Here is a 25,540-nt window from a genome sequence, read left to right on the forward strand (position 1 = left end):
ATCAAACAGAGCTAGGCCCCACCGGAGCCTCAGGACCTTCCTGCCTATCCGGAAATCACACTGCGCGACGGAGCGCTTGAAAATAGGCCCCGCCCACCGTGGGTGTAACTCTAGCCTAACCGAGACCCGCATGGGTAGAGAAGAAAAACATGTCGGTCCATAATGTGTCCCCATATATACACACACAGCGCAGTAAGCGCATCACTGTGCCAAATATCTCCTGTCAGCCAGCAGTATAACAACAGTCTAACCGCATCTCCCAGCGTCAGCCCACATAGAAAAATTTTAAAGTGACATACCAGTACACTATGAAATAAGTAGAACAACAGGGAATTCCAGGTACACCATTACTCCTATAGTGCATACTGATTAGCCCTCCCCAGCTAGGGAATATTGTCAGCCTGTTCTGATGTAGCAAATCTCCCCAGAAACAAAAGACTGAACATACCTCAATGCTGCTTGTAGCATGACACCGTTCTCCACACTGAAGATTTTTCTTTACACTACCTTCAGTTGCTCTGTGGGAACCAGAAAGGATCTTAGCTAACGCTTGCTAAGATCATCAACATCAGGGCAGAAAAATAAAATGTCTCCACTCCTCTTGGGAAGTTATAGACTGACGATTTCTCCCTGAGGAAAATAGTACTCACTGGCACCATTTTAAAATAAAAAAAAGAAAGTCAATTTATGCTTACCTGATAAATTAATTTCTTCTATGGTACCACGAGTCCACGGATTCATCCTTTACTTGTGGGATATTATCCTCCTGCTAACAGGAAGTGTCAAAGAGCACCACAGCAGAGCTGTCTATATAGCTCCTCCCTTGACTCCACCCCCAAGTCATTCGACCGAAGGTATAGGAAGACAAAGGAAAAACTAAAAGGTGCAGAGGTGACTGAAGTTTTAAACCAAAAATATAATCTGTTTTAAATTGACAGGGCGGGCCGTGGACTTGTCGTATCATAGAAGAAATCAATTTATCAGGTAAGCATAAATTTCCTTTTCTTCTATAAGATACGACGAGTCCACGGATTCATCCTTTACTTGTGGGATACAATACCAAAGCTACAAGACATGGATGAACGGGAGGGACAAGACAGATACCTAAACAGAAGGCACCACTGCTTGAAGAATTTTTCTCCCAAAAACAGCCTCAGAAGAAGCAAAAGTATCAAATTTGTAAAATTTGGAAAAGGTATGAAGGGAAGACAAAGTCGCAGCCTTACAAATCTGTTCAACAGAAGCATTGTTTTTTTAAAAGCCCATGTGGAAGCCACCGCTCTAGTAGAATGAGCTGTAATTCTTTCAGGAGGCTGCTGTCCAGCAGTCTCATATGCCGGATGATGCTTTTCAGCCAAAAAAGAAAGAGGTAGTCGTAGCTTTTTGACCTCTACACTTCCCAGAATATACAACAAACAGAGAAGATGTTTGACGGAAATCCTTGGTCGCTTGCAAGTAAAACTTCAAAGCATGAACCACGTCCAAGTTATGTAACAGACGCTCCTTCTTAGAAGAAGGATTAGGACACAGAGAAGGAACAACAATTTCCTGATTAATATTCTAATTAGAAACAACCTTAGGAAGGAATCCAGGTTTAGTGCACAAAACCACCTTATCAGAATTGAATATAAGATAAGGCGAGTCGCATTGTAACGCAGATAGCTCAGAAACTCTTCGAGCAGAAGAGATAGCAACTAAAAACAGAACTTTCCAAGATAGAAGTTTAATATCTATGGAATGCATGGGTTCAAACGGAACCCCTTGAAGAACATTAAGAACTAAATTCAAACTCCATGGCGGAGCAACAGGTTTAAACACAAGCTTAATTCTAACCAAAGCCTGACAAAACGACTGAACGTCTGCCAGACGCTTGTGTAGTAAAATTGACAAAGCAGAAATCTGTCCCTTTAAAAAGGGACAGTATACACTCATTTTCATATAACTGCATGTAATAGACACTACTATAAAGAATAAGATGCCCAGATACCGATATAAAAATCCAGTATAAAACTGTTTAAAAACTTACTTAGAAGCTGTCAGTTTTGCTCTGTTGAAAATGTAGCTGGAAAGCCCACTGCAAGTGGCAAATAAGACACTCCCCCCTCCCCCTTCTTTTGCATATGAAAAGACCCTTTACACAAACGGGAGCAAGCTGGAGAAGGTAGCTGACGGTATTCACATAAAACTTTGGGGCTTGGTTAGGAGTCTGAAAATCAGAGCAATGTTATTTAAAAATAAGCAAAACTATACATTTATTTAAAAAAAACAACTTTACGGGCTATATAAATAGATCATCTACAAAACATTTATGCAAAGAAAAAATGAGTGTATAATGTCCCTTTAAGGAACTAGCTGATAACCCCTTCCTCAATCCTTCTTGGAGAAAGGACAAAATCCTAGGAATCCTGATCTTACTCCATGAGTAGCCTTTGGATTCGCACCAATAAAGATATTTACTCCATATCTTATGATAAATTCTCCTAGTGACAGGCTTCCAAGCCTGAACCAAGGTATCAATGACCGACTCAGAGAATCCCCACTTAGATAGAATCAAGCGTTCAATCTCCAGGCAGTCAGTCAGAGAAATTAGATTTGGATGCTGGAACGGACCCTGAATGAGAAGGTCCTGTCTCAGTGGCAGTTTCCACGGTGGCAGAGATGACATTTCCACCAGATCTGCATACCAAGTCCTGCATGGCCACGCAGGCGCTATCAATATTACCGAAGCCCTCTCCTGTTTGATTCTTGCAATCAGACGAGGTAGAAGAGGAAAAGGAGGAAACACATAAGCCACGTTGAACGACCACGGTACTGCTAGAGCATCTATCAGTACAGCTTGAGGATCCCTCGATCTGGACCCGTAACAAGAAAGTTTGGCATTCTGACGAGATGCCATCAGATCCAATTCCGGTGTGCCCCATTGATGAATCAATTTCGCAAACACCTCCGGATGGAGTTCCCACTCCCCCAGATGAAAAGTCTGATGACTAAGTGGGATATATATTGCTGATAGATGGCAAAAGTGAGTCTCTGCCCATTGAATTATTTTGGAAACCTCTATCATCGCTAGAGAACTCTTTGTTCCCCCTTGATGATTGATAAATGCTACAGTCGTGATATTGTCCGAGTGGAATCTTATGAATTTGGCCGAAGCCAGCTGAGATATCGCTCTCAGTTCCAGAATATTTATTGGTAGTAAGGACTCCTCCTGAGTCCACACACCCTGAGCCTTCAGGGAATTTCAGACTGCACCCCAGCCCAAGAGGCTGGCGTCCGTCGTCACTATGACCCATGCTGGCCTGCGGAAGCACATTCCCTGGGACAGATGATCCTGTGACAACCACCAAAGAAGAGAGTCTCTGGTCTCTAGATCCAGATTTATCTGAGGAGATAAATCCGCATAATCCCCATTCCACTGTCTGAGCATGCACAGCTGCAGTGGTCTGAGATGTAAGCGAGCGAACGGAACTATGTTCATTGTCGCTACCATTAGTCCAATTACCTCCATACACTGAGCCACTGATGGCCGAGGAATGGAATGAAGTGCTAGGCAAGTGGTTAAGATCATTGATTTTCTGGTCTCCGTCAGAAAAATCTTCATGTCTACCGAGTCTATCAGAGTTCCTAGGAATGGAACTCTTGTCAGAGGAACAAGTGAACTCTTTTTTTATGTTCACCTTCCACCCGTGAGTTCTTAGAAAAGCCAACACGATGTCCGTGTGAGATTTGGTTAAATGGTAAGTTGACACCTGAATCAAAATATAGTCCAGATAGGGCGCCACTGCTATGCCCCGCGGCCTTAGAACCGCCAGAAGGGACCCTAGCACGTTTGTGAAAATTCTGGGAGCTGTGTCCAACCCGAAAGGAAGGGCAACAAACTGGTAATGTTTGTCCAGGAAGGCGAACCTGAGGAACTGGTGATGATCTTTGTGGATAGGAATGTGAAGATACGCATCCTTCAAATCCACGGTGGTTATATATTGACCCTGCTGGATCATTGGTAAAATTGTACGTATGGTCTCCATCTTGAAAGATGGGACTCTGAGAAATTTGTTTTAAGATTTTGTTTTAAGAGTTTTAAGAAATTTGTTTTAAGATTTTGTTTTACGAGTTTTAAGATCTAAAATCAGTCTGAAGGTTCCCTCTTTTTTGGGAACCACAAACAAATTGAAGAAAAACCCCCGCCCCTGTTCTACTTTTGGAACTGGGCAGATTACACCCATGGTATATAGTTTTTCTACACAGCGTAAGAACGCCTCTCTTTTTGTCTGGTTTACAGACAAACGTGAAAGATTAAATCTCCCCCTTGGGAGAGAATCTTTGAATTCTAGACGATACCCCTGGGTCACAATTTCTAATGCCCAGGAATCCTGAATGTCTCTTGCCCAAGCCTGAGCGAAAAGAGAAAGTCTGCCCCCTACTAGATCCGGTCCCGGATTGGGGGCTGCCCCTTCATGCTGTCTTAGTAGCAGCAGCGGGCTTCTTGGCCTGTTTACCTTTATTCCAGGTCTGGTTAGATCTCCAGACTGACTTGGATTGTGCAAAATTCCCCTCCTGCTTTGTGGCGGAGGAGGAGGTAGAGGGTCCACCTTTAAAGTTTCGAAAAAGGAACGAAAATTATTTTGTTTGGCCCTCAGTTTAACAGTCTTGTCCTGAGGAAGGGCATGACCTTTAAGTCCAGTAATGTCGGAAATGATCTCCTTTAGTTCAGGCCCGAATAGGGTCTTACCCTTAAAGGGAATAGCCAAAAGCTTGGATTTAGATGACACATCAGCAGACCATGACTTAAGCCATAACGCTCTACGCGCTAAAATGGCAAAGCCTGCATTCTTAGCCGCTAACAGCCATTTGGAAAGCGGCATCTGTAATAAAAGTATTTGCTAGCTTGAGAGCCTTAATTCTATCTCTGAGAGGAATCGGGCTTCAAAAATGCTGAGAAGCACATATTAACGTAGAAATCTTAGCACAAACTTACTTCACCACCTCCATAGGAAGCAAAGTTTGTAAAAACTGAATTGTGGGTGTGGTGAGGAGTGTATTTATAGGCATTTTGAGGTTTGGGAAACTTTGCTCCTCCTGGTAGGATTGTATATCCCATACGTCACTAGCTCATGGACTCTTGCCAATTACATGAAAGAAATTAGTGTAATGTTAACTGTTAAAGTGCCAATATTTTTCTGTATTGCTTCCTAGAAAAATAAAGTTAGCACTTACCTCTATGTAATCTGCCTGGCAGCAGGGCAGCTCACTAGGTTTGAGAGGCATCCTCCCTCACATGGAACTGTGGAAAAAAGGGAGAGACAGATATCCCTCAGGCTTTCAACTTAGGGCAGCAATAATCATCTGGGAGGCGCAGTGAGGATTATACCCCACAAGTTCACAATTGCTTAAAAGCCACAATTGCTCTACTGAAGAGACTGACATGGACTACGGCTAAACCCCAGGAAACAGCAGAACAAACTAGCACTGCTGGAAAATAATAAAATCTTGATTGAAGAATCTTCTTCCAGACACCTAAACTTTACCACCTCCTTGCTCTTAATGTAGGCAAAGAGAATGACTGGGGTTGGAGGGAAGGGAGGTGATATTTTACAGCTTTGCTGTGGTGCTCTTTGCCTCCTCCTGCTGGCCAGGAGTGATATTCCCAATAGTAATTAGAGATGATCCATGGACTCACCATGTCATTAGAAAGAAAATGATATACCTACACTGAAAAAAGAAAAAGAAAAAAAAAAAAAAAAAAACTTTCTGTAGTAGTTATTCCTGACAGCCACTAAGCAATAGAAACTTAGACATCTGCTGCACTTTTTTGTTTCACATTCAAATTAAACAAAAAGTTAAAGGTTAAAATAGCAACTCTTGACTCTGGAGAAAAAATATTATATACCTGATACGTCCACGACTTCTTGTTCAGCATTTCAATACACTGAAATCCAGAGGTCTCACATTTTCCAGTAAATACGGTTCCTTTAGGTAAGAGGTTCATATCGATGCTCTGACCCAGATCTATCAGTGCAAGGCCGTGAGACACCAAATCAAGGGAGCAACTCGCATTCTCAATAAACCTGTGCAGAAAAAGAGGTAAAGTTATAGGCATCAACAAATCAACTAAACAGTCTATAAACTATGGACAGAAACGCAAGGGGTTATAAAAAAAATTGTGGAAATTTAATTAGAGGATATCATTTTAAGACGAGCGATCTTGCACCACTGTGCGTCTAACCCTTACAAAGGGGTTAACCAAATAGTAGAAGTACTGCTTAGAACTTGCACTGGAAACTGCTATAGACCTAATCAGCAGCGCTAGTTGCACGACCCAGCTGCGTAACAAGCGTTGATGATTGGTCCAGCAGCAGATTCCATGGTTAGACACAAAGGTGCAGGGTCACTGCCATGGTCTAACAAACTAGAGCATGTAATGTTTTGACTATAACGGTCATTTAATTTCGAGGAAGAATGTTCAGTAAATATAAAATACAGCAATTAAAGAAAACTTATCGTGGTTGTCATATAAAGACGTAGCCATCAATTACACACAGTGTATTTCCAATCCAGAGCTAACTTTACGTCCTTTTGCGGGAGTTAATGGGACTTGAAACCCAAAACGTTACTTTCATGATTCAGATAGAGAATCCAATTTTAAAAAAAGTTTTCCCATTTTCTTCTATTATCAAAGTTGCTTCGCTCTAATGGTATTTTTTGTTGAATATCTAAATAGGTAGCGGCACATGTCATGGAGCACTACATGATAGGTAAAAGTGCTGCCATCTAGTGCTCTTGCTAATGTATAAACATTGTTGCAAAACTCCTGCCATATAGTGCTAGAGACACATGCACGCCCCTGAGCTTACTTTCCTGCTTTTCAACAAAGGATACCAAGAAAACAAAGAACATTTGATAATAGAACGTAAAATTGTAAACAATTTTTCAATTTACTTCTATCTAAAAGAAAATATTTGGGTTTTATGTCCCTTTATATACAGTTAAACATTGAGAAACAATGCAATGATAAAATGCTTTAACATTTTCATCATTGCAGCTTTGTGCCCTTTAAGGTTAACATTTTTTGTACCAAATGAACACATTTAATAACTTCACAATAGAAAAATCCCAGAGAGCGAGAGAAATGCTAGGATTTACCAGTGGGCCAAATAAAGTGGACTTTTTCAGTCATGAAGTATAAAATACTTCAATGCTGAAAGTTCCTTTATCTGTTTGAAGGGTTTGTCGCACTGAGCTACTCAGGCAGCCCACAGCAGAACGCTATTTTGTTGAGAGGTGATGTAGCCACCTCTTAGCCAATAGAGCACGGCTATTAGCTAAGAGGTAGAAACCTACCTCTCAGCAAAATAGCGTTCTGCCGTAGGCTGCCTGAGGAGCTCAGTGCCGCAAACACATCAAACAAAGGAATTTTCAGCATGAAGTATTTTATACTTCATGACTGAAAGTCCCTTTTATTTGTTCCAATGGTAAATCCTAGTGTTTGTGAATCGCTAGGATTTACCATCACTTTAAGCAGTGTGAGTTAGGGACTTACACACACATAAATTTAACACCTTAGTCAGCACCTAGGTTGCTCTTAACATCAAAGTCAATTCTCTATTTAAAAATGTGTGTGTTAAAAAAAAAAAAAAAAAAAGAAAAAAAGAAATTTATTCTTACCTGATAAATTTGTTTCTTTTTACGATACGATGAGTCCACGGATTTCATCCTTACTTGTGGATTACGCCTCCTGGTCAGCAGGAGGAGGCAAAGAGCACCACAGCAGAGCTGTATATATAGCTCCTCCCTTCCCTCCCATTCCAGTCATTCGACCGAAGTTAGGAAGAGAAAGGAAAAGCCAAGGTGCAGAGGTGACTGAAGTTTAACAAAAATAAAAGACCTGTCATACAAAAACAGGGTGGGCCGTGGACTCATCGTATCGTAAAAGAAACAAATTTATCAGGTAAGAATTAATTTCCTTTTTTTTTTTTTTTTTTACAAAATACGATTTCACGGATTTCATCCTTACTTATGGGATACAATACCAAAGCTATAGGACACGGATGAAAGGGTAGGGACAAGACAGGGAACCTAAACGGAAGGAACCACTGCTTGAAGAACCTTTCTCCCAAAAACAGCCTCGGATGAAGCAAAAGTATCAAATTTGGAAAATTTGGAAAAAGTGTGAAGAGAAGACCAAGTTGCAGCTTTGCAAATCTGTTCAACAGAAGCATCATTTTTGAATGCCCATGAGGAAGCCACAGCCCTAGTGGAATGAGCCGAAATTCGATCAGGAGGCTGCTGTCAAGCAGTCTCATATGCAAAACAGATGATACTCTTCAGCCAAAAAGAAAGAGGTAGCCGTAGCTTTCTGACCCCTACGTTTCCCAGAAAACACAACAAACAAGGAAGATGATTGACGAAAATCCTTAGTTGCCTGCAAATAAAACTTCAAGGCACGGACCACGTCCAAAATATGTAACAGGCGCTCCTTCTTAGAAGAAGGATTAGGACACAAAGAAGGAACAACAATTTCCTGATTAATATTTTTATTTGAAACAACCTTAGGAAGAAAACCAGGTTTGGTACGTAACACCACCACCTTATCCGAATGAAAAATAAGATAAGGAGAATCACATTGTAATGCCGAAAGCTCAGATACTCTGCGAGCAGAAGAAATAGCAACAAAAAATAAAACTTTCCAAGATAGTAACTTAATATCTTGGAATGCATAGGTTCAAACGGAACCCCTTGAAGAACTGTAAGAACTAAATTCAAACTGCAAGGAGGAGCAATTGGTCTAAACACAGGCCTGATTCTAGTCAGAGCCTGACAAAAAGATTCAACATCTGCAACATCTGCCAGACGCTTATGTAACAAAATAGACAAAGCAGAAATCTGTCCCTTTAAGGAACTTGCAGACAACCCTTTTTCCAATCTGTCTTGGAGAAAAGACAAAATCCTGGGAATCCAAACCCTACTCCATGAGTAGCCCTTGGATTCGCACCAATAAAGATATTTACACCATATTTTATGGAAAATTTTTCTAGCAACAGGCTTACGTGCCTGAATCAAGGTATCTATAACCGAATCAGAAAACCTCCGCTTAGATAAAATTAAGTGTTCAATCTCCAAGCAGTTAGCAGCAGAGAAACTAGATTCGGATGATCGAAGGGTCCCTGAATGAGAAGGTATTTCCTCAATGGAAGCTTCCATGGTGGCTGACATGACATGTCCACCAGATCGGCATACCAAGTCCTGCGAGGCCACACAGGAGCGATGAGGATCACCAAAGCCCTCTCCTGTTTGACTCGAGCAATCACCCGGGAAGGAGAGCAAATGGAAGGAACACATAAGCTAGGCTGAAAGACCAAGGTACTGCCAAGGCATCTATCAGCTCGGTCTGGGTATCCCTGGACCCGTATCTTGGAAGCTTGGCATTCTGACGAGACGCCATAAGATCCAACTCCGGCCTGCCCCATCTGAGAATCAGGTTGACAAATACCTCCGGATGAAGTTCCCATTCTCCCGGATGAAATGTCTGTCTACTCAAAAAATCCGCCTCACAGTTTTCCACACCTGGGATGTGGATCGCCGAAAGATAACAAGAGTGAGCCTCCGCCCACTGAATTATCTGGCTACTTCTGTCATCGCTAAGGAACTCCTTGTTCCCCCCTGATTATTGATGTAAGTTAGTCGTAATGTTGTCCGACTGGAATCTGATGAACTTGGCCGCAGCCAACTGAGGCCAAGCCTGAAGTGCATTGAATATTGCTCTCAACTCTAGGATATTGATGGGAAGTATAGACTCTGTTCGAGTCCATACACCCTGAGCCCTCAGGGAGTTCCAGACTGCTCCCCATCCTAACAGGCTGGCATCCGTTGTCACCATCACCCATGAGGGTCTGCGGAAGCATGTCCCCTAGGATAGATGATCCAGCGACAACCACCATAGAAGAGAGTCCCTTGTTCTCTGGTCTAGATTTATTTGAGGAGACAAATTTGTATAGTCTCCATTCCACTGACTGAGCATGGTCAGTTGCAGAGGCCTGAGATGAAACCGAGCAAATGGAATGATGTCCATTGCCGCTACCATCAATCCAATTACCTCCATGCACTGAGCCACTGACGGTCGAAGACTTGTCTGAAGGACTTGGCATGTGTCCAGAATCTTTAATTTTCTGACCTCCGTCAAAAAGATTTTCATGGATAGAGAATCGATTAGAGTTCCCAAGAACGAAACCCTTGTTTGCGGAACTAGTGAACTCTTCTCCAGATTTACCTTCCACCCATGAGTCCTCAGGAAGGATAGAACAATGTTGGTATGAGACTTTGCTAGCTGATAAGACAACGCCTGGATCAGAATGCCGTCCAGATAAGGCGCCACTGCAATGCCCTGCAGTCTTAGAACCGCCAGCAGAGACCCCAGAACCTTTGTGAAAATTCTGGGAGCCGTGGCCAGACCAAAAGGAAGAGCCACGAACTGAAAATGATTGTCCAGAAAGGCAAATCTCAGGAACTTGTGATGATCTCTGTGGATAGGAACATGAAGATATGCATCCTTTAGATCAACGGTAGTCATAAATTGACCCTCCTGGATCAATGGAAGAATGGTACGATTAGTTCCATCTTGAAAGATGGAACTCTGAGAAACTTGTTTAGACTCTTGAGATCTAAGATAGGTCCCCTCTTTTTTAGGAACGGCAAACAGATTTGAATAAAACCCCTGTCCCTGTTTCTGAATTGAAACGGGACAAATTAATCCCATGGAGGGTAGATCTCTTACACAGCGTAAGAACGCCTCTCTCTTTATCTGGTCTACAGACAATCGAGAAAGAAGGAATCTTCCTCTGGCGGAAGAATTTCTGAACTCCAGTTTGTATCCCTGAGATACTATATCTATTGCCCAAGGATCTGGAACGTCTCTTATCCAAGCCTTGATGAAAAATTATAGTCTGCTCCCTACTAGATCCAGTCCCGGATCGGGGGCCGTCCCATCATGCTGACTTAGTTGCAGCAACGGGTTTTTTGGGTTGTTTGCCCTTGTTCCAAGCCTGGTTGGGTCTCCACGTGGACTTGGGTTGAGAATAGCCCCCATCCTGCTTAGTGGAAGAAGACGAGGGGGTTCCCTTGAGATTTTGAAAGGAACGAAAATTACTCTGTCGACCACTCTGTTTGGGTTTCTTATCCTGAGGGAGGAGGTGACCCTTGCCACCCGTGATGTCAGAAATAATTTATGAAAGGGATAGCCAAAAGATTAGTTTTGGATGAGACATCGGCAGACCAGGACTTCAGCCACAAGGCCCTACGTGCTAAGATTGAAAAACCTGAGCTCTTAGCCGCCAACTTGGTAATTTGCAGGGAAGCAAAAGAATTGGCCAACTTAAGGGCTTTAATTCTATCCTGTATCTCTTCCAAAGAAGTCTCAGTTTGAAGAGATTCCTCCAGAGCATCAAACCAATAAGCAGCCACATGGTAACCGTGACGATGCATGCTGCCGGTTGCAAACATAAAGCTTCTTAAGAAGACCCTCCAATTTCTTATCCATAGGGTCCTTAAAAGCACAACTATCCTCAATAGGGATAGTAGTTCGTTTAGCCAAAGTGGAAATAGCACCTTCCACCTTAGGAACCATCTGCCAAGAATCCCTGATAGAATCCGCAATAGGATACATCTTCCTGAAAACGGGAGAAGGAGAGAATGGTATACCTGGTCTTTCCCATTTCCCAATTCTTAGCAATCATTTCTGAAGTTCTCTTGGGAACTGGAAAAACATCTGAATAAGAAGGAACTTCTAGATATCTGTCAAACTTACTCAATTTTTCTGGGGGAACCACAATTGAATCGCAGTCGTCCAGAGTCACCAGAACCTCCTTCAATAACAGGCGGAGGTGTTCCAGCTTAAACCGGAAAGACACTACTTCTGAATCCATCGGTAGTAGGTCACTACCAGTGTTCCCTCTAAGGCCAGTTTTGTGTGCGACCCAGCAGTGAAACAGTTAATTAGGTAACCACACCCTGCAATTAGCAAACACTGCACAATGCAGATGGCAATGTATGGTTCTCCTGTTAACTGTTTCACTGCTGGGCTGCACACAAAACTGTTCTTAGAGGGAACACTGGTCACTACCCGATTCAGAAAGTTCACCTTCAGATAAGGGCTCCAATTCCGAACCCTGTAATGGCATATCTGACATCGCCATTAAAGCATCCGATGTCGTATTAGCCACAAGGTCATCCTTCCTTCTGCGTTTGCCTTGCAGGACGGGAAAGGCAGACAATGCTTCAAAAAGTGTAGAGGACATAACTGCTGCTATGTCCTTAAGAGTAAATGCAGTCGAAACTGCAGAGGTACTGGACTGAGCCTGGGCAGGCGTTACGGACTGTGACGCTTGGGGAGAAAGATGCGGCATACTCTGATTCTCATCTGTAGAAACCTGAGAAGTATCCGCTTTTGTTAAATCCTTATCAAAAAACATTTGTTCTCTGAACTGTAAAGCCCTCTCAGTACACGAGGGACAAAAAGCAACAGGAGGTTCCACATCTGCATTCAAACATAATGTACATGTAACATATCTAATATCATCCATATCGGTCTTGGTTTACCAATTAATAACAACAAGGACCCCTGAATAAAGTGTACAGCTGTGCCTTTAAAAGAAATTCCCAAAGTTACAGCACCCACACACCAGCCAAATCAAAAAGGAGACATAAGGGGAATATAAAAAGGAAAAATAAGGAATTTACCCTTTTCCCACAGGCCCGTTAAACTAAGCCACCTCAACAGCACTGCTGAGGCGCCTACCTGCCCCCTCGATATCCTCCGATGCAATATACTCTGCCTAAGACAGCTTGCTTATCAATCTAAAACCACGCGGTCCCGGACGCGCGGCTTCCAGAGCGTGGGAGAATAACTCCGCCCTTCGTGGGCGTGACCCCAACTCCGAGCGTCTCCCTCAAAGAAAACCACGAGTCGATGTCGCTGCAAGAGCAGCTGTAAAGACAAGTGGTCGGCCCCAATAAAAGTGCTTCCACACATCGATGTCGCTTAAGCGTTGAAAGCAAAATGCACATAAGCACTGGAGACATGCTCCATTATTAACAAACAGTCATCCATATTAGCCCCAGCATCAGCCCAAAGTCCAACTGCGCTCCCACATAGAAAATGTGATCAGAGCGTCCCTATCTAATCCTCCCCCACCACATCTTCCCTCTATACCTTTGTAGAGAGGCCCTTGGGTAAATTAGGGAGTCATAGAAATAAAAATTTTGCAGCACTTTGAGTTGGTGCTGTCCCAGAAAATAACGGCTGCACATACCTTGATGCTGATCAGCAGCATGAACCGTCCCACAGCTATGAAGAAGTCTTCTGTATCTTCTTGCTGTCCTGTGGAGACATACAGGGCCTTAGTTAGGAATTGCCAAGACCATCTTAAGAAGGGCAGCACACAAAATGGGAGGAGCAGTGAGAAATTAATCCCACCAGTTCCCAATGCTTTAAAGCCACCTGTAGCTCTGCTAACAAGAGGCTGACCAGGTCCTGGCTACACCCTGAAATAAAATAGTACTCACTGGCACCATTTAAAAATAAAAAAACTCTTAATTGAAGAAACTAAACTAACAGCTCACTTTACCTCTTCCTATTACTAACACGGGCAAAGAGAATGACTGGGGCGGGAGGGAAGGGAGGAGCTATATATACAGCTCTGCTGTGGTGCTCTTTGCCTTCGCCTGTTGACCAGGAGGCGCAATTAATCCCATAAGTAAGGATGAAATCCGTGGACTCATCGTATCTTGTAAAAGAAAAGTGTGTGTGTATGTGTGTGTGTGTATATATATATATATATATATATATATATATATATATATATATATATATATAAATAACATTTAAAATCTGTAATTTTGTTAGAAAAATATACATTGTTTTTCGGTCCTAAGGAACACCCCTTCAAAAGCCTCTTGAATGTCAATTATCGTACTTTTATTACCATCACAGAGCAATACTTACTTTTCTCCTATGACAAAGTTATCAGGCTTTATGTCACCATGAATAATCCCAATATTGTGAAGCTGTTCCACCATATAAAGGATATTTATAGTAAAATACATGACCAGCGGCGCTGGCATCACTTTCTCACCCAGCTTCTTGTACAGATTGATGGCGTTCTGAAAGTGCACAAAAACTAAATTACAAGACCATTTAAACACGGGAATGGTAATAAAGATTTACTGCACTAAAACTGCAGTTTTAAGCCCCTTGGAAAACACAAATTAAAGGGACACTGAACCCAATTTTTTTCTTTTGTAATTCAGAAAGAGCATGCAATTTTAAGCAACTTTCTAATTTACTCCTATTATCAATTTTTCTTCGTTCTCTTGCTATCATTATTTGAAAAAGAAGGCATCTAAGCTTTTTTTTGGTTTCAGTACTCTGGACAGCACTTTTTTATTGGTGGATGAATTTATCCACCAATCAGCAAGGACAACCCAGGTTGTTCACCAAAAATGGGCCGGCATCTAAACTTACATTCTTGCATTTCAAATAAAGATACCAAGAGAATGAAGAAAATTTGATAATAGGAGTATAATTCGAAATTTGCTTAAAATTTCATGCTCAATCTGAATCACAAAAAAACATTTTTGGGTACAGTGTCCCTTTAAGCAGGCTTCTGATTAGCTGTATAAAAACATATCATTGCCTTTAAAAAAAATATATATATTTTAAAAATTGAGATTTAAAAGGGACATGATACTGAAAATGTTCTTTGTTCTTTCTCCAAGAAAATTTCAAAACGATTAGTGTTTTATTATTTTTATTTTTTTAAGATGAATTTTATGTGTAAATCAGCATTTGTTGTCCCTGTGAGAAGTGAATACGTAGGTATCTGCTGCAATTTTTTTCACTCAACAGCTTAAAGAGCCATTATAGTCAAAACATTACATGCTCTAATCTGTTGAGAATGTAATTTTATGACTATCAACAGCAGAAAACAGAATTTATGTTTACCTGATAAATTACTTTCTCCAACGGTGTGTCCGGTCCACGGCGTCATCCTTACTTGTGGGATATTCTCTTCCCCAACAGGAAATGGCAAAGAGCCCAGCAAAGCTGGTCACATGATCCCTCCTAGGCTCCACCTACCCCAGTCATTCGACCGACGTTAAGGAGGAATATTTGCATAGGAGAAACCATATGGTACCGTGGTGACTGTAGTTAAAGAAAATAAAATATCAGACCTGATTAAAAAAAAAACCAGGGCGGGCCGTGGACCGGACACACCGTTGGAGAAAGTAATTTATCTGGTAAACATAAATTCTGTTTTCTCCAACATAGGTGTGTCCGGTCCACGGCGTCATCCTTACTTGTGGGAACCAATACCAAAGCTTTAGGACACGGATGAAGGGAGGGAGCAAATCAGGTCACCTAAATGGAAGGCACCACGGCTTGCAAAACCTTTCTCCCAAAAATAGCCTCAGAAGAAGCAAAAGTATCAAACTTGTAAAATTTGGTAAAAGTGTGCAGTGAAGACCAAGTCGCTGCCCTACATATCTGATCAACAGAAGCCTCGTTCTTGAAGGCCCATGTGGAAGCCACAGCCCTAGTGGAATGAGCTGTGATTCTTTCGGGAGGCTGCCGTCCGGCAGTCTCGTAAGCCAATCTGATGATGCTTTTAATCCAAAAAGAGAGAGAGGTAGAAGTTGCTTTTTGACCTCTCCTTTTACCGGAATAAACAACAAACAAGGACGATGTTTGTCTAAAATCCTTTGTAGCATCTAAATAGAATTTTAGAGCGCGAACAACATCCAAATTGTGCAACAAACGTTCCTTCTTTGAAACTGGTTTCGGACACAGAGAAGGTACGATAATCTCCTGGTTAATGTTTTTGTTAGAAACAACTTTTGGAAGAAAACCAGGTTTAGTACGTAAAACCACCTTATCTGCATGGAACACCAGATAAGGAGGAGAACACTGCAGAGCAGATAATTCTGAAACTCTTCTAGCAGAAGAAATTGCAACTAAAAATAAAACTTTCCAAGATAATAACTTAATATCAACGGAATGTAAGGGTTCAAACGGAACCCCCTGAAGAACTGAAAGAACTAAATTGAGACTCCAAGGAGGAGTCAAAGGTTTGTAAACAGGCTTAATTCTAACCAGAGCCTGAACAAAAGCTTGAACATCTGGCACAGCTGCCAGCTTTTTGTGAAGTAACACAGACAAGGCAGAAATCTGTCCCTTCAGGGAACTTGCAGATAATCCTTTTTCCAATCCTTCTTGAAGGAAGGATAAAATCTTAGGAATCTTAACCTTGTCCCAAGGGAATCCTTTAGATTCACACCAACAGATATATTTTTTCCAAATTTTGTGGTAAATCTTTCTAGTTACAGGCTTTCTGGCCTGAACAAGAGTATCGATAACAGAATCTGAGAACCCTCGCTTCGATAAGATCAAGCGTTCAATCTCCAAGCAGTCAGCTGGAGTGAAACCAGATTCGGATGTTCGAACGGACCCTGAACAAGCAGGTCTCGTCTCAAAGGTAGCTTCCAAGGTGGAGCCGATGACATATTCACCAGATCTGCATACCAAGTCCTGCGTGGCCACGCAGGAGCTATCAAGATCACCGACGCCCTCTCCTGATTGATCCTGGCTACCAGCCTGGGGATGAGAGGAAACGGCGGGAACACATAAGCTAGTTTGAAGGTCCAAGGTGCCACTAGTGCATCCACTAGAGCCGCCTTGGGATCCCTGGATCTGGACCCGTAGCAAGGAACTTTGAAGTTCTGACGAGAGGCCATCAGATCCATGTCTGGAATGCCCCACAGCTGAGTGACTTGGGCAAAGATTTCCGGATGGAGTTCCCACTCCCCCGGATGTAATGTCTGACGACTCAGAAAATCCGCTTCCCAATTTTCCACTCCTGGGATGTGGATAGCAGACAGGTGGCAGGAGTGAGACTCCGCCCATAGAATGATTTTGGTCACTTCTTCCATCGCTAGGGAACTCCTTGTTCCCCCCTGATGGTTGATGTACGCAACAGTTGTCATGTTGTCTGATTGAAACCGTATGAACTTGGCCCTCGCTAGCTGAGGCCAAGCCTTGAGAGCATTGAATATCGCTCTCAGTTCCAGAATATTTATCGGTAGAAGAGATTCTTCCCGAGACCAAAGACCCTGAGCTTTCAGGGATCCCCAGACCGCGCCCCAGCCCATCAGACTGGCGTCGGTCGTGACAATGACCCACTCTGGTCTGCGGAATGTCATCCCTTGTGACAGGTTGTCCAGGGACAGCCACCAACGGAGTGAGTCTCTGGTCCTCTGATTTACTTGTATCTTCGGAGACAAGTCTGTATAGTCCCCATTCCACTGACTGAGCATGCACAGTTGTAATGGTCTGAGATGAATGCGCGCAAAAGGAACTATGTCCATTGCCGCTACCATCAACCCGATCACTTCCATGCACTGAGCTATGGAAGGAAGAGGAACGGCATGAAGTATCCGACAAGAGTCTAGAAGTTTTGTTTTTCTGGCCTCTGTCAGAAAAATCCTCATTTCTAAAGAGTCTATTATTGTTCCCAAGAAGGGAACCCTTGTTGACGGAGATAGAGAACTCTTTTCCACGTTCACTTTCCATCCGTGAGATCTGAGAAAGGCCAGGACAATGTCCGTGTGAGCCTTTGCTTGAGGAAGGGACGACGCTTGAATCAGAATGTCGTCCAAGTAAGGTACTACAGAAATGCCCCTTGGTCTTAGCACAGCTAGAAGGGACCCTAGTACCTTTGTGAAAATCCTTGGAGCAGTGGCTAATCCGAAAAGGAAGCGCCACGAACTGGTAATGCTTGTCCAGGAATGCGAACCTTAGGAACCGATGATGTTCCTTGTGGATAGGAATATGTAGATACGCATCCTTTAAATCCACCGTGGTCATGAATTGACCTTCCTGGATGGAAGGAAGAATAGTTCGAATGGTTTCCATCTTGAACGATGGAACCTTGAGAAACTTGTTTAAGATCTTGAGATCTAAGATTGGTCTGAACGTTCCCTCTTTTTTGGGAACTATGAACAGATTGGAGTAGAACCCCATCCCTTGTTCTCTTAATGGAACAGGATGAATCACTCCCATTTTTAACAGGTCTTCTACACAATGTAAGAATGCCTGTCTTTTTATGTGGTCTGAAGACAACTGAGACCTGTGGAACCTCCCCCTTGGGGGAAGTCCCTTGAATTCCAGAAGATAACCTTGGGAGACTATTTCTAGCGCCCAAGGATCCAGAACATCTCTTGCCCAAGCCTGAGCGAAGAGAGAGAGTCTGCCCCCCACCAGATCCGGTCCCGGATCGGGGGCCAACATTTCATGCTGTCTTGGTAGCAGTGGCAGGTTTCTTGGCCTGCTTTCCCTTGTTCCAGCCTTGCATTGGTCTCCAAGCTGGCTTGGCTTGAGAAGTATTACCCTCTTGCTTAGAGGACGTAGCACTTTGGGCTGGTCCGTTTCTACGAAAGGGACGAAAATTAGGTTTATTTTTTGCCTTGAAAGGCCGATCCTGAGGAAGGGCGTGGCCCTTACCCCCAGTGATATCAGAGATAATCTCTTTCAAGTCAGGGCCAAACAGCGTTTTCCCCTTGAAAGGAATGTTAAGTAGCTTGTTCTTGGAAGACGCATCAGCCGACCAAGATTTCAACCAAAGCGCTCTGCGCGCCACAATAGCAAACCCAGAATTCTTAGCCGCTAACCTAGCCAATTGCAAAGTGGCGTCTAGGGTGAAAGAATTAGCCAATTTGAGAGCATTGATTCTGTCCATAATCTCCTCATAAGGAGGAGAATCACTATCGACCGCCTTTATCAGCTCATCGAACCAGAAACATGCGGCTGTAGCGACAGGGACAATGCATGAAATTGGTTGTAGAAGGTAACCCTGCTGAACAAACATCTTTTTAAGCAAACCTTCTAATTTTTTATCCATAGGATCTTTGAAAGCACAACTATCCTCTATGGGTATAGTGGTGCGTTTGTTTAAAGTGGAAACCGCTCCCTCGACCTTGGGGACTGTCTGCCATAAGTCCTTTCTGGGGTCGACCATAGGAAACAATTTTTTAAATATGGGGGGAGGGACGAAAGGAATACCGGGCCTTTCCCATTCTTTATTAATAATGTCCGCCACCCGCTTGGGTATAGGAAAAGCTTCTGGGAGCCCCGGCACCTCTAGGAACTTGTCCATTTTACATAGTTTCTCTGGGATGACCAACTTGTCACAATCATCCAGAGTGGATAATACCTCCTTAAGCAGAATGCGGAGATGTTCCAACTTAAATTTAAATGTAATCACATCAGGTTCAGCTTGTTGAGAAATGTTCCCTGAATCAGTAATTTCTCCCTCAGACAAAACCTCCCTGGCCCCATCAGACTGGGTTAGGGGCCCTTCAGAAATATTATTATCAGCGTCGTCATGCTCTTCAGTATCTAAAACAGAGCAGTCGCGCTTACGCTGATAAGTGTTCATTTTGGCTAAAATGTTTTTGACAGAATTATCCATTACAGCCGTTAATTGTTGCATAGTAAGGAGTATTGGCGCGCTAGATGTACTAGGGGCCTCCTGAGTGGGCAAGACTCGTGTAGACGAAGGAGGGAATGATGCAGTACCATGCTTACTCCCCTCACTTGAGGAATCATCTTGGGCATCATTGTCATTGTCACATAAATCACATTTATTTAAATGAATAGGAATTCTGGCTTCCCCACATTCAGAACACAGTCTATCTGGTAGTTCAGACATGTTAAACAGGCATAAACTTGATAACAAAGTACAAAAAACGTTTTAAAATAAAACCGGTACTGTCACTTTAAATTTTAAACTGAACACACTTTATTACTGCAATTGCGAAAAAACATGAAGGAATTGTTAAGCTTTAACCCTTAAAATAACGGAACCGGAGCCGTTTTGAACTTTAACCCCTTTACAGTCCCTGGTATCTGCTTTGCTGAGACCCAACCAAGCCCAAAGGGGAATACGATACCAAATGACGCCTTCAGAAAGTCTTTTCTAAGTATCAGAGCTCCTCTCACATGCGACTGCATGCCATGCCTCTCAAAAACAAGTGCGCAACACCGGCGCGAAAATGAGGCTCTGCCTATGCTTTGGGAAAGCCCCTAAAGAATAAGGTGTCTAAAACAGTGCCTGCCGATATTATTATATCAAAATACCCAGATAAAATGATTCCTCAAGGCTAAATATGTATTTAATAATGAATCGATTTAGCCCAGAAAAAGTCTACAGTCTTAATAAGCCCTTGTGAAGCCCTTATTTACGATCGTAATAAACATGGCTTACCGGATCCCATAGGGAAAATGACAGCTTCCAGCATTACATCGTCTTGTTAGAATGTGTCATACCTCAAGCAGCAAGAGACTGCTCACTGTTCCCCCAACTGAAGTTAATTGCTCTCAACAGTCCTGTGTGGAACAGCCATGGATTTTAGTGACGGTTGCTAAAATCATTTTCCTCATACAAACAGAAATCTTCATCACTTTTCTGTTTCTGAGTAAATAGTACATACCAGCACTATTTCAAAATAACAAACTCTTGATTGAATAATAAAAACTACAGTTAAACACTAAAAAACTCTAAGCCATCTCCGTGGAGATGTTGCCTGTACAACGGCAAAGAGAATGACTGGGGTAGGCGGAGCCTAGGAGGGATCATGTGACCAGCTTTGCTGGGCTCTTTGCCATTTCCTGTTGGGGAAGAGAATATCCCACAAGTAAGGATGACGCCGTGGACCGGACACACCTATGTTGGAGAAATATAGATCGGGACTCGCAGAGATAGTCGCACAACCCAAATATGGAACTACGACTGCTGACTGGATCCGCAGTGTTTTCCGTTTTGGACCAGAAGTGCTCTGTATTATCTTTGTATAGCGCTGCAAAATTCTGTAGCACTGGGTTATGCACCTCAACTTGTATCACATTATACAGTTTTCAAAAAGCTGATAACCTCACTGATCTGTAAGTCTGCACTGCTTCTGTCACAAGCTGTGAGAACACCTAAGCCCCAAGATGGCAGCTCCCCGTTTGAAGAGTTGGAGCCTCATCTGGCAACTTTAAGGGGTTCCAAGTGTAGAAAAAAGGCTTTGAAAAGTGCTGCAAGAACTGAAGGAATAGTAGTACATTGAGAAGTAGCAATGAAATCACAGTTAAGCCCAGAAGTTTAATGTCCCTTTAAGTGTCGGTGCTGTATTTCAGTGAATTTAAGTCTAAGTTCATTAGAAATATAAATTTTACAGATAATGTTTTATACCAGTAATGATCCATGATTATAGATATCGCCAACTAAAACGCTTCCATTCCGGAAGAGATGTGCAGAGTGGAAGTCAATAAAAAGGTGACGCAGATCCGGGCTTATCCTCTCAGTTATCTGTGTTCCAATGTAGAACTCCCAGGGCTTTGCTGGCTTTTGTACCTGAAAAACAAAAAACAAACAGGATTTAATCCATGAATAATACTGATCATATTGCCAATAAAAATGTGCTATATTGCTAATTTGGCTCAATTACTAAGTGCAAGCTGTCAATGCAGGAGCATGCAGTATTCTGACAAGACGCTCTATAGGTCACACGCACAGTGCCATAGTTTTTATAGTAGCATTTTTATGAATATGTATCTTATACAAGTTTCTAGCCAAAAGTGAAATGTGCTTATAATGTCCCTGCACAGTCCTGAAAGTAAAGAGAGTTGCAAAAAAGTTTATATTACTAAGATTTTGGCCTTGAAATTCCTTTCTACAGTGCTGCCATTTACACCTAACACAATTATGGCTGCAACAACTAATTGGTAAGTTTGATCATAAAAATAGTTGTCAACAAATCTCATTATCAATTAGGTGGTCTGTGATTAGTTGGTCAGTTGCACAGCACCAGCTGCTTTAATCTGATGAGCTACTGCAACTAAGATTGTGCAAAAAAAATTCAAATTCTTTTTTGTAATAATTTTTCAATCCGATTAAATCGGATAGAATATTTTTAAAAAACATTACACAATACCATGTGCAGGAGTTCATCGGATTGAAGCAGCTGATGCTGTGCAATTAACCAACTAATCGCTGACCACCTAATTGTTAAGATTCTTTTACAACTGATGAATTTATGATCAATCTTACTGATTAGTTGTTGCAGCCCTAAACACAATGTAACATCATTGTACACAAGGCATTAATGTGCAGTTACCCATGTAATTACCCTTAATGTAAAAATTGCTCTTACCTTAAGCATAACCATCTGTTTTTTCTGCCCATCCGCATCCACCTCAGATGCCTGATAGACGTGAGCAAATGCGCCTTCACCAGCCAGGAAATTTATGTAAAATGGTTTGGATCCTTTTATTAAAGAACAAAAAAAAAATTAAGACATTTTCCAAAATGCTTTGTTTTCTCTTTGAAGAGCATTGTGAGATTACAAATGACATGGTAACCACACAAGATTATTCTTTTATGAGGTTTTTTTTAATCATACTTTCAAATACATATAATTTAATTACAAGTTCTGTGCTTCTGCAACTAAACACAGGGACACACATACAATGTTTAATGAAATAAAGCAATGTACACATTATTTTGACTTATTTTCCTGTCATTATCTTCAGACAGGCATGCATTATCAGCACCCTGACAGAGACATGAAAACAGAATTTATGTTTACCTGATAAATTACTTTCTCCAACGGTGTGTCCGGTCCACGGCGTCATCCTTACTTGTGGGATATTCTCTTCCCCAACAGGAAATAGCAAAGAGCCCAGCAAAGCTGGTCACATGATCCCTCCTAGGCTCCGCCTTCCCCAGTCATTCGACCGACGTAAAGGAGGAATATTTGCATAGGAGAAACCATATGATACCGTGGTGACTGTAGTTAAAGAAAATAAATTATCGGACCTGATTAAAAAACCAGGACGGGCCGTGGACCGGACACACCGTTGGAGAAAGTAATTTATCAGGTAAACATAAATTCTGTTTTCTCCAACATAGGTGTGTCCGGTCCACGGCGTCATCCTTACTTGTGGGAACCAATACCAAAGCTTTAGAACACGGATGAAGGGAGGGAGCAAATCAGGTCACCTAGATGGAAGGCACCACGGCTTGCAAAACCTTTCTCCCAAAAATAGCCTCAGAAGAAGCAAAAGTATCAAACTTGTAAAATTTAGTAAAAGTGTGCAGTGAAGACCAAGTCGCTGCCTTACATATCTGATCAACAGAAGCCTCGTTCTTGAAGGCCCATGTGGAAGCCACAGCCCTAGTGGAATGAGCTGTGATTCTTTCAGGAGGCTGCCGTCCGGCAGTCTCATAAGCCAATCTGATGATGCTTTTAATCCAAAAAGAGAGAGAGGTAGAAGTTGCTTTTTGACCTCTCCTTTTACCAGAATAAACAACAAACAAGGAAGATGTTTGTCTAAAATCCTTTGTAGCATCTAAATAGAATTTTAGAGCACGAACAACATCCAAATTGTGCAACAAACGTTCCTTCTTTGAAACTGGATTCGGACACAAAGAAGGCACGACTATCTCCTGGTTAATGTTTTTGTTAGAAACAACTTTCGGAAGAAAACCAGGTTTAGTACGTAAAACCACCTTATCTGCATGGAACACCAGATAAGGAGGAGAACACTGCAGAGCAGATAATTCTGAAACTCTTCTAGCAGAAGAAATTGCAACCAAAAACAAAACTTTCCAAGATAATAACTTAATATCAACGGAATGTAAGGGTTCAAACGGAACCCCCTGAAGAACTGAAAGAACTAAATTGAGACTCCAAGGAGGAGTCAAAGGTTTGTAAACAGGCTTGATTCTAACCAGAGCCTGAACAAAGGCTTGAACATCTGGCACAGCTGCCAGCTTTTTGTGAAGTAACACAGACAAGGCAGAAATCTGTCCCTTCAAGGAACTAGCAGATAATCCTTTCTCCAAACCTTCTTGAAGAAAGGATAGAATCTTAGGAATTTTTACCTTGTCCCAAGGGAATCCTTTAGATTCACACCAACAGATATATTTTTTCCATATTTTGTGGTAAATTTTTCTAGTTACAGGCTTTCTGGCCTGAACAAGAGTATCAATGACGAACCCTCGCTTTGATAAGATCAAGCGTTCAATCTCCAAGCAGTCAGTTGGAGTGAGACCAGATTCGGATGTTCGAACGGACCTTGAACAAGAAGGTCTCGTCTCAAAGGTAGCTTCCATGGTGGAGCCGATGACATATTCACCAGGTCTGCATACCAAGTCCTGCGTGGCCACGCAGGAGCTATCAAGATCACCGATGCTCTCTCCTGATTGATCCTGGCTACCAGCCTGGGAATGAGAGGAAACGGCGGGAATACATAAGCTAGTTTGAAGGTCCAAGGTGCTACTAGTGCATCTACTAGAGTCGCCTTGGGATCCCTGGATCTGGACCCGTAGCAAGGAACCTTGAAGTTCTGACGAGAGGCCATCAGATCCATGTCTGGAATGCCCCACAATTGAGTAATTTGGGCAAAGATTTCCGGATGGAGTTCCCACTCCCCCGGATGAAATGTCTGACGACTCAGAAAATCCGCTTCCCAATTTTCCACTCTTGGGATGTGGATTGCAGACAAGTTGCAGGAGTGAGTCTCCGCCCATTGAATGATTTTGGTCACTTCTTCCATCGCCAGGGAACTCCTTGTTCCCCCCTGATGGTTGATGTACGCAACAGTCGTCATGTTGTCTGATTGAAACCGTATGAACTTGGCCTTTGCTAGCTGAGGCCAAGCCTTGAGAGCATTGAGTATCGCTCTCAGTTCCAGAATATTTATCGGTAGAAGAGATTCTTCCCGAGACCAAAGACCCTGAGCTTTCAGGGGTCCCCAGACCGCGCCCCAGCCCACCAGACTGGCGTCGGTCGTGACAATGACCCACTCTGGTCTGCGGAAGCTCATCCCCTGTGATAGGTTGTCCAGGGACAGCCACCAACGGAGTGAATCTCTGGTCCTCTGATTTACTTGTATCGTCGGAGACAAGTCTGTATAGTCCCCATTCCACTGACTGAGCATGCACAGTTGTAATGGTCTTAGATGAATGCGCGCAAAAGGAACTATGTCCATTGCCGCTACCATCAAACCTATTACTTCCATGCACTGCGCTATGGAAGGAAGAGGAACAGAATGAAGTATTTGACAAGAGTTTAGAAGTTTTGATTTTCTGGCCTCTGTCAGAAAAATCCTCATTTCTAAGGAGTCTATTATTGTTCCCAAGAAGGGAACCCTTGTTGACGGAGATAGAGAACTTTTTTCTACGTTCACTTTCCACCCGTGAGATCTGAGAAAGGCCAGGACAATGTCCGTGTGAGCCTTTGCTTGAGGAAGGGACGACGCTTGAATCAGAATGTCGTCCAAGTAAGGTACTACTGCAATGCCCCTTGGTCTTAGCACCGCTAGAAGGGACCCTAGTACCTTTGTGAAAATCCTTGGAGCAGTGGCTAATCCGAACGGAAGTGCCACAAACTGGTAATGCTTGTCCAGGAATGCGAACCTTAGGAACCGATGATGTTCCTTGTGGATAGG

The 25,540-nt window shown here is 42.6% G+C and overlaps 1 protein-coding gene across 1 annotated transcript in view; it reads right to left on the bottom strand.

The window, feature by feature from the left end:
* The window catches only part of BUB1 (BUB1 mitotic checkpoint serine/threonine kinase), a 126,510-nt gene that overhangs the window by 39,618 nt on the left and 61,352 nt on the right, over positions 1–25,540 (bottom strand). The window contains exons 20-23 of the mRNA XM_053712601.1: positions 22,240–22,352; positions 21,279–21,440; positions 13,994–14,151; positions 5,888–6,065 (exon numbers count right to left, since the gene is read on the bottom strand). Coding sequence (XP_053568576.1) covers positions 5,888–6,065; positions 13,994–14,151; positions 21,279–21,440; positions 22,240–22,352 — 611 coding nt within the window. The remainder of the gene's footprint in view (positions 1–5,887; positions 6,066–13,993; positions 14,152–21,278; positions 21,441–22,239; positions 22,353–25,540) is intronic.

Source organism: Bombina bombina, chromosome 4 (assembly GCF_027579735.1).
Source record: "Bombina bombina isolate aBomBom1 chromosome 4, aBomBom1.pri, whole genome shotgun sequence".
NCBI classification, from domain to species: Eukaryota; Metazoa; Chordata; class Amphibia; order Anura; family Bombinatoridae; genus Bombina; species Bombina bombina.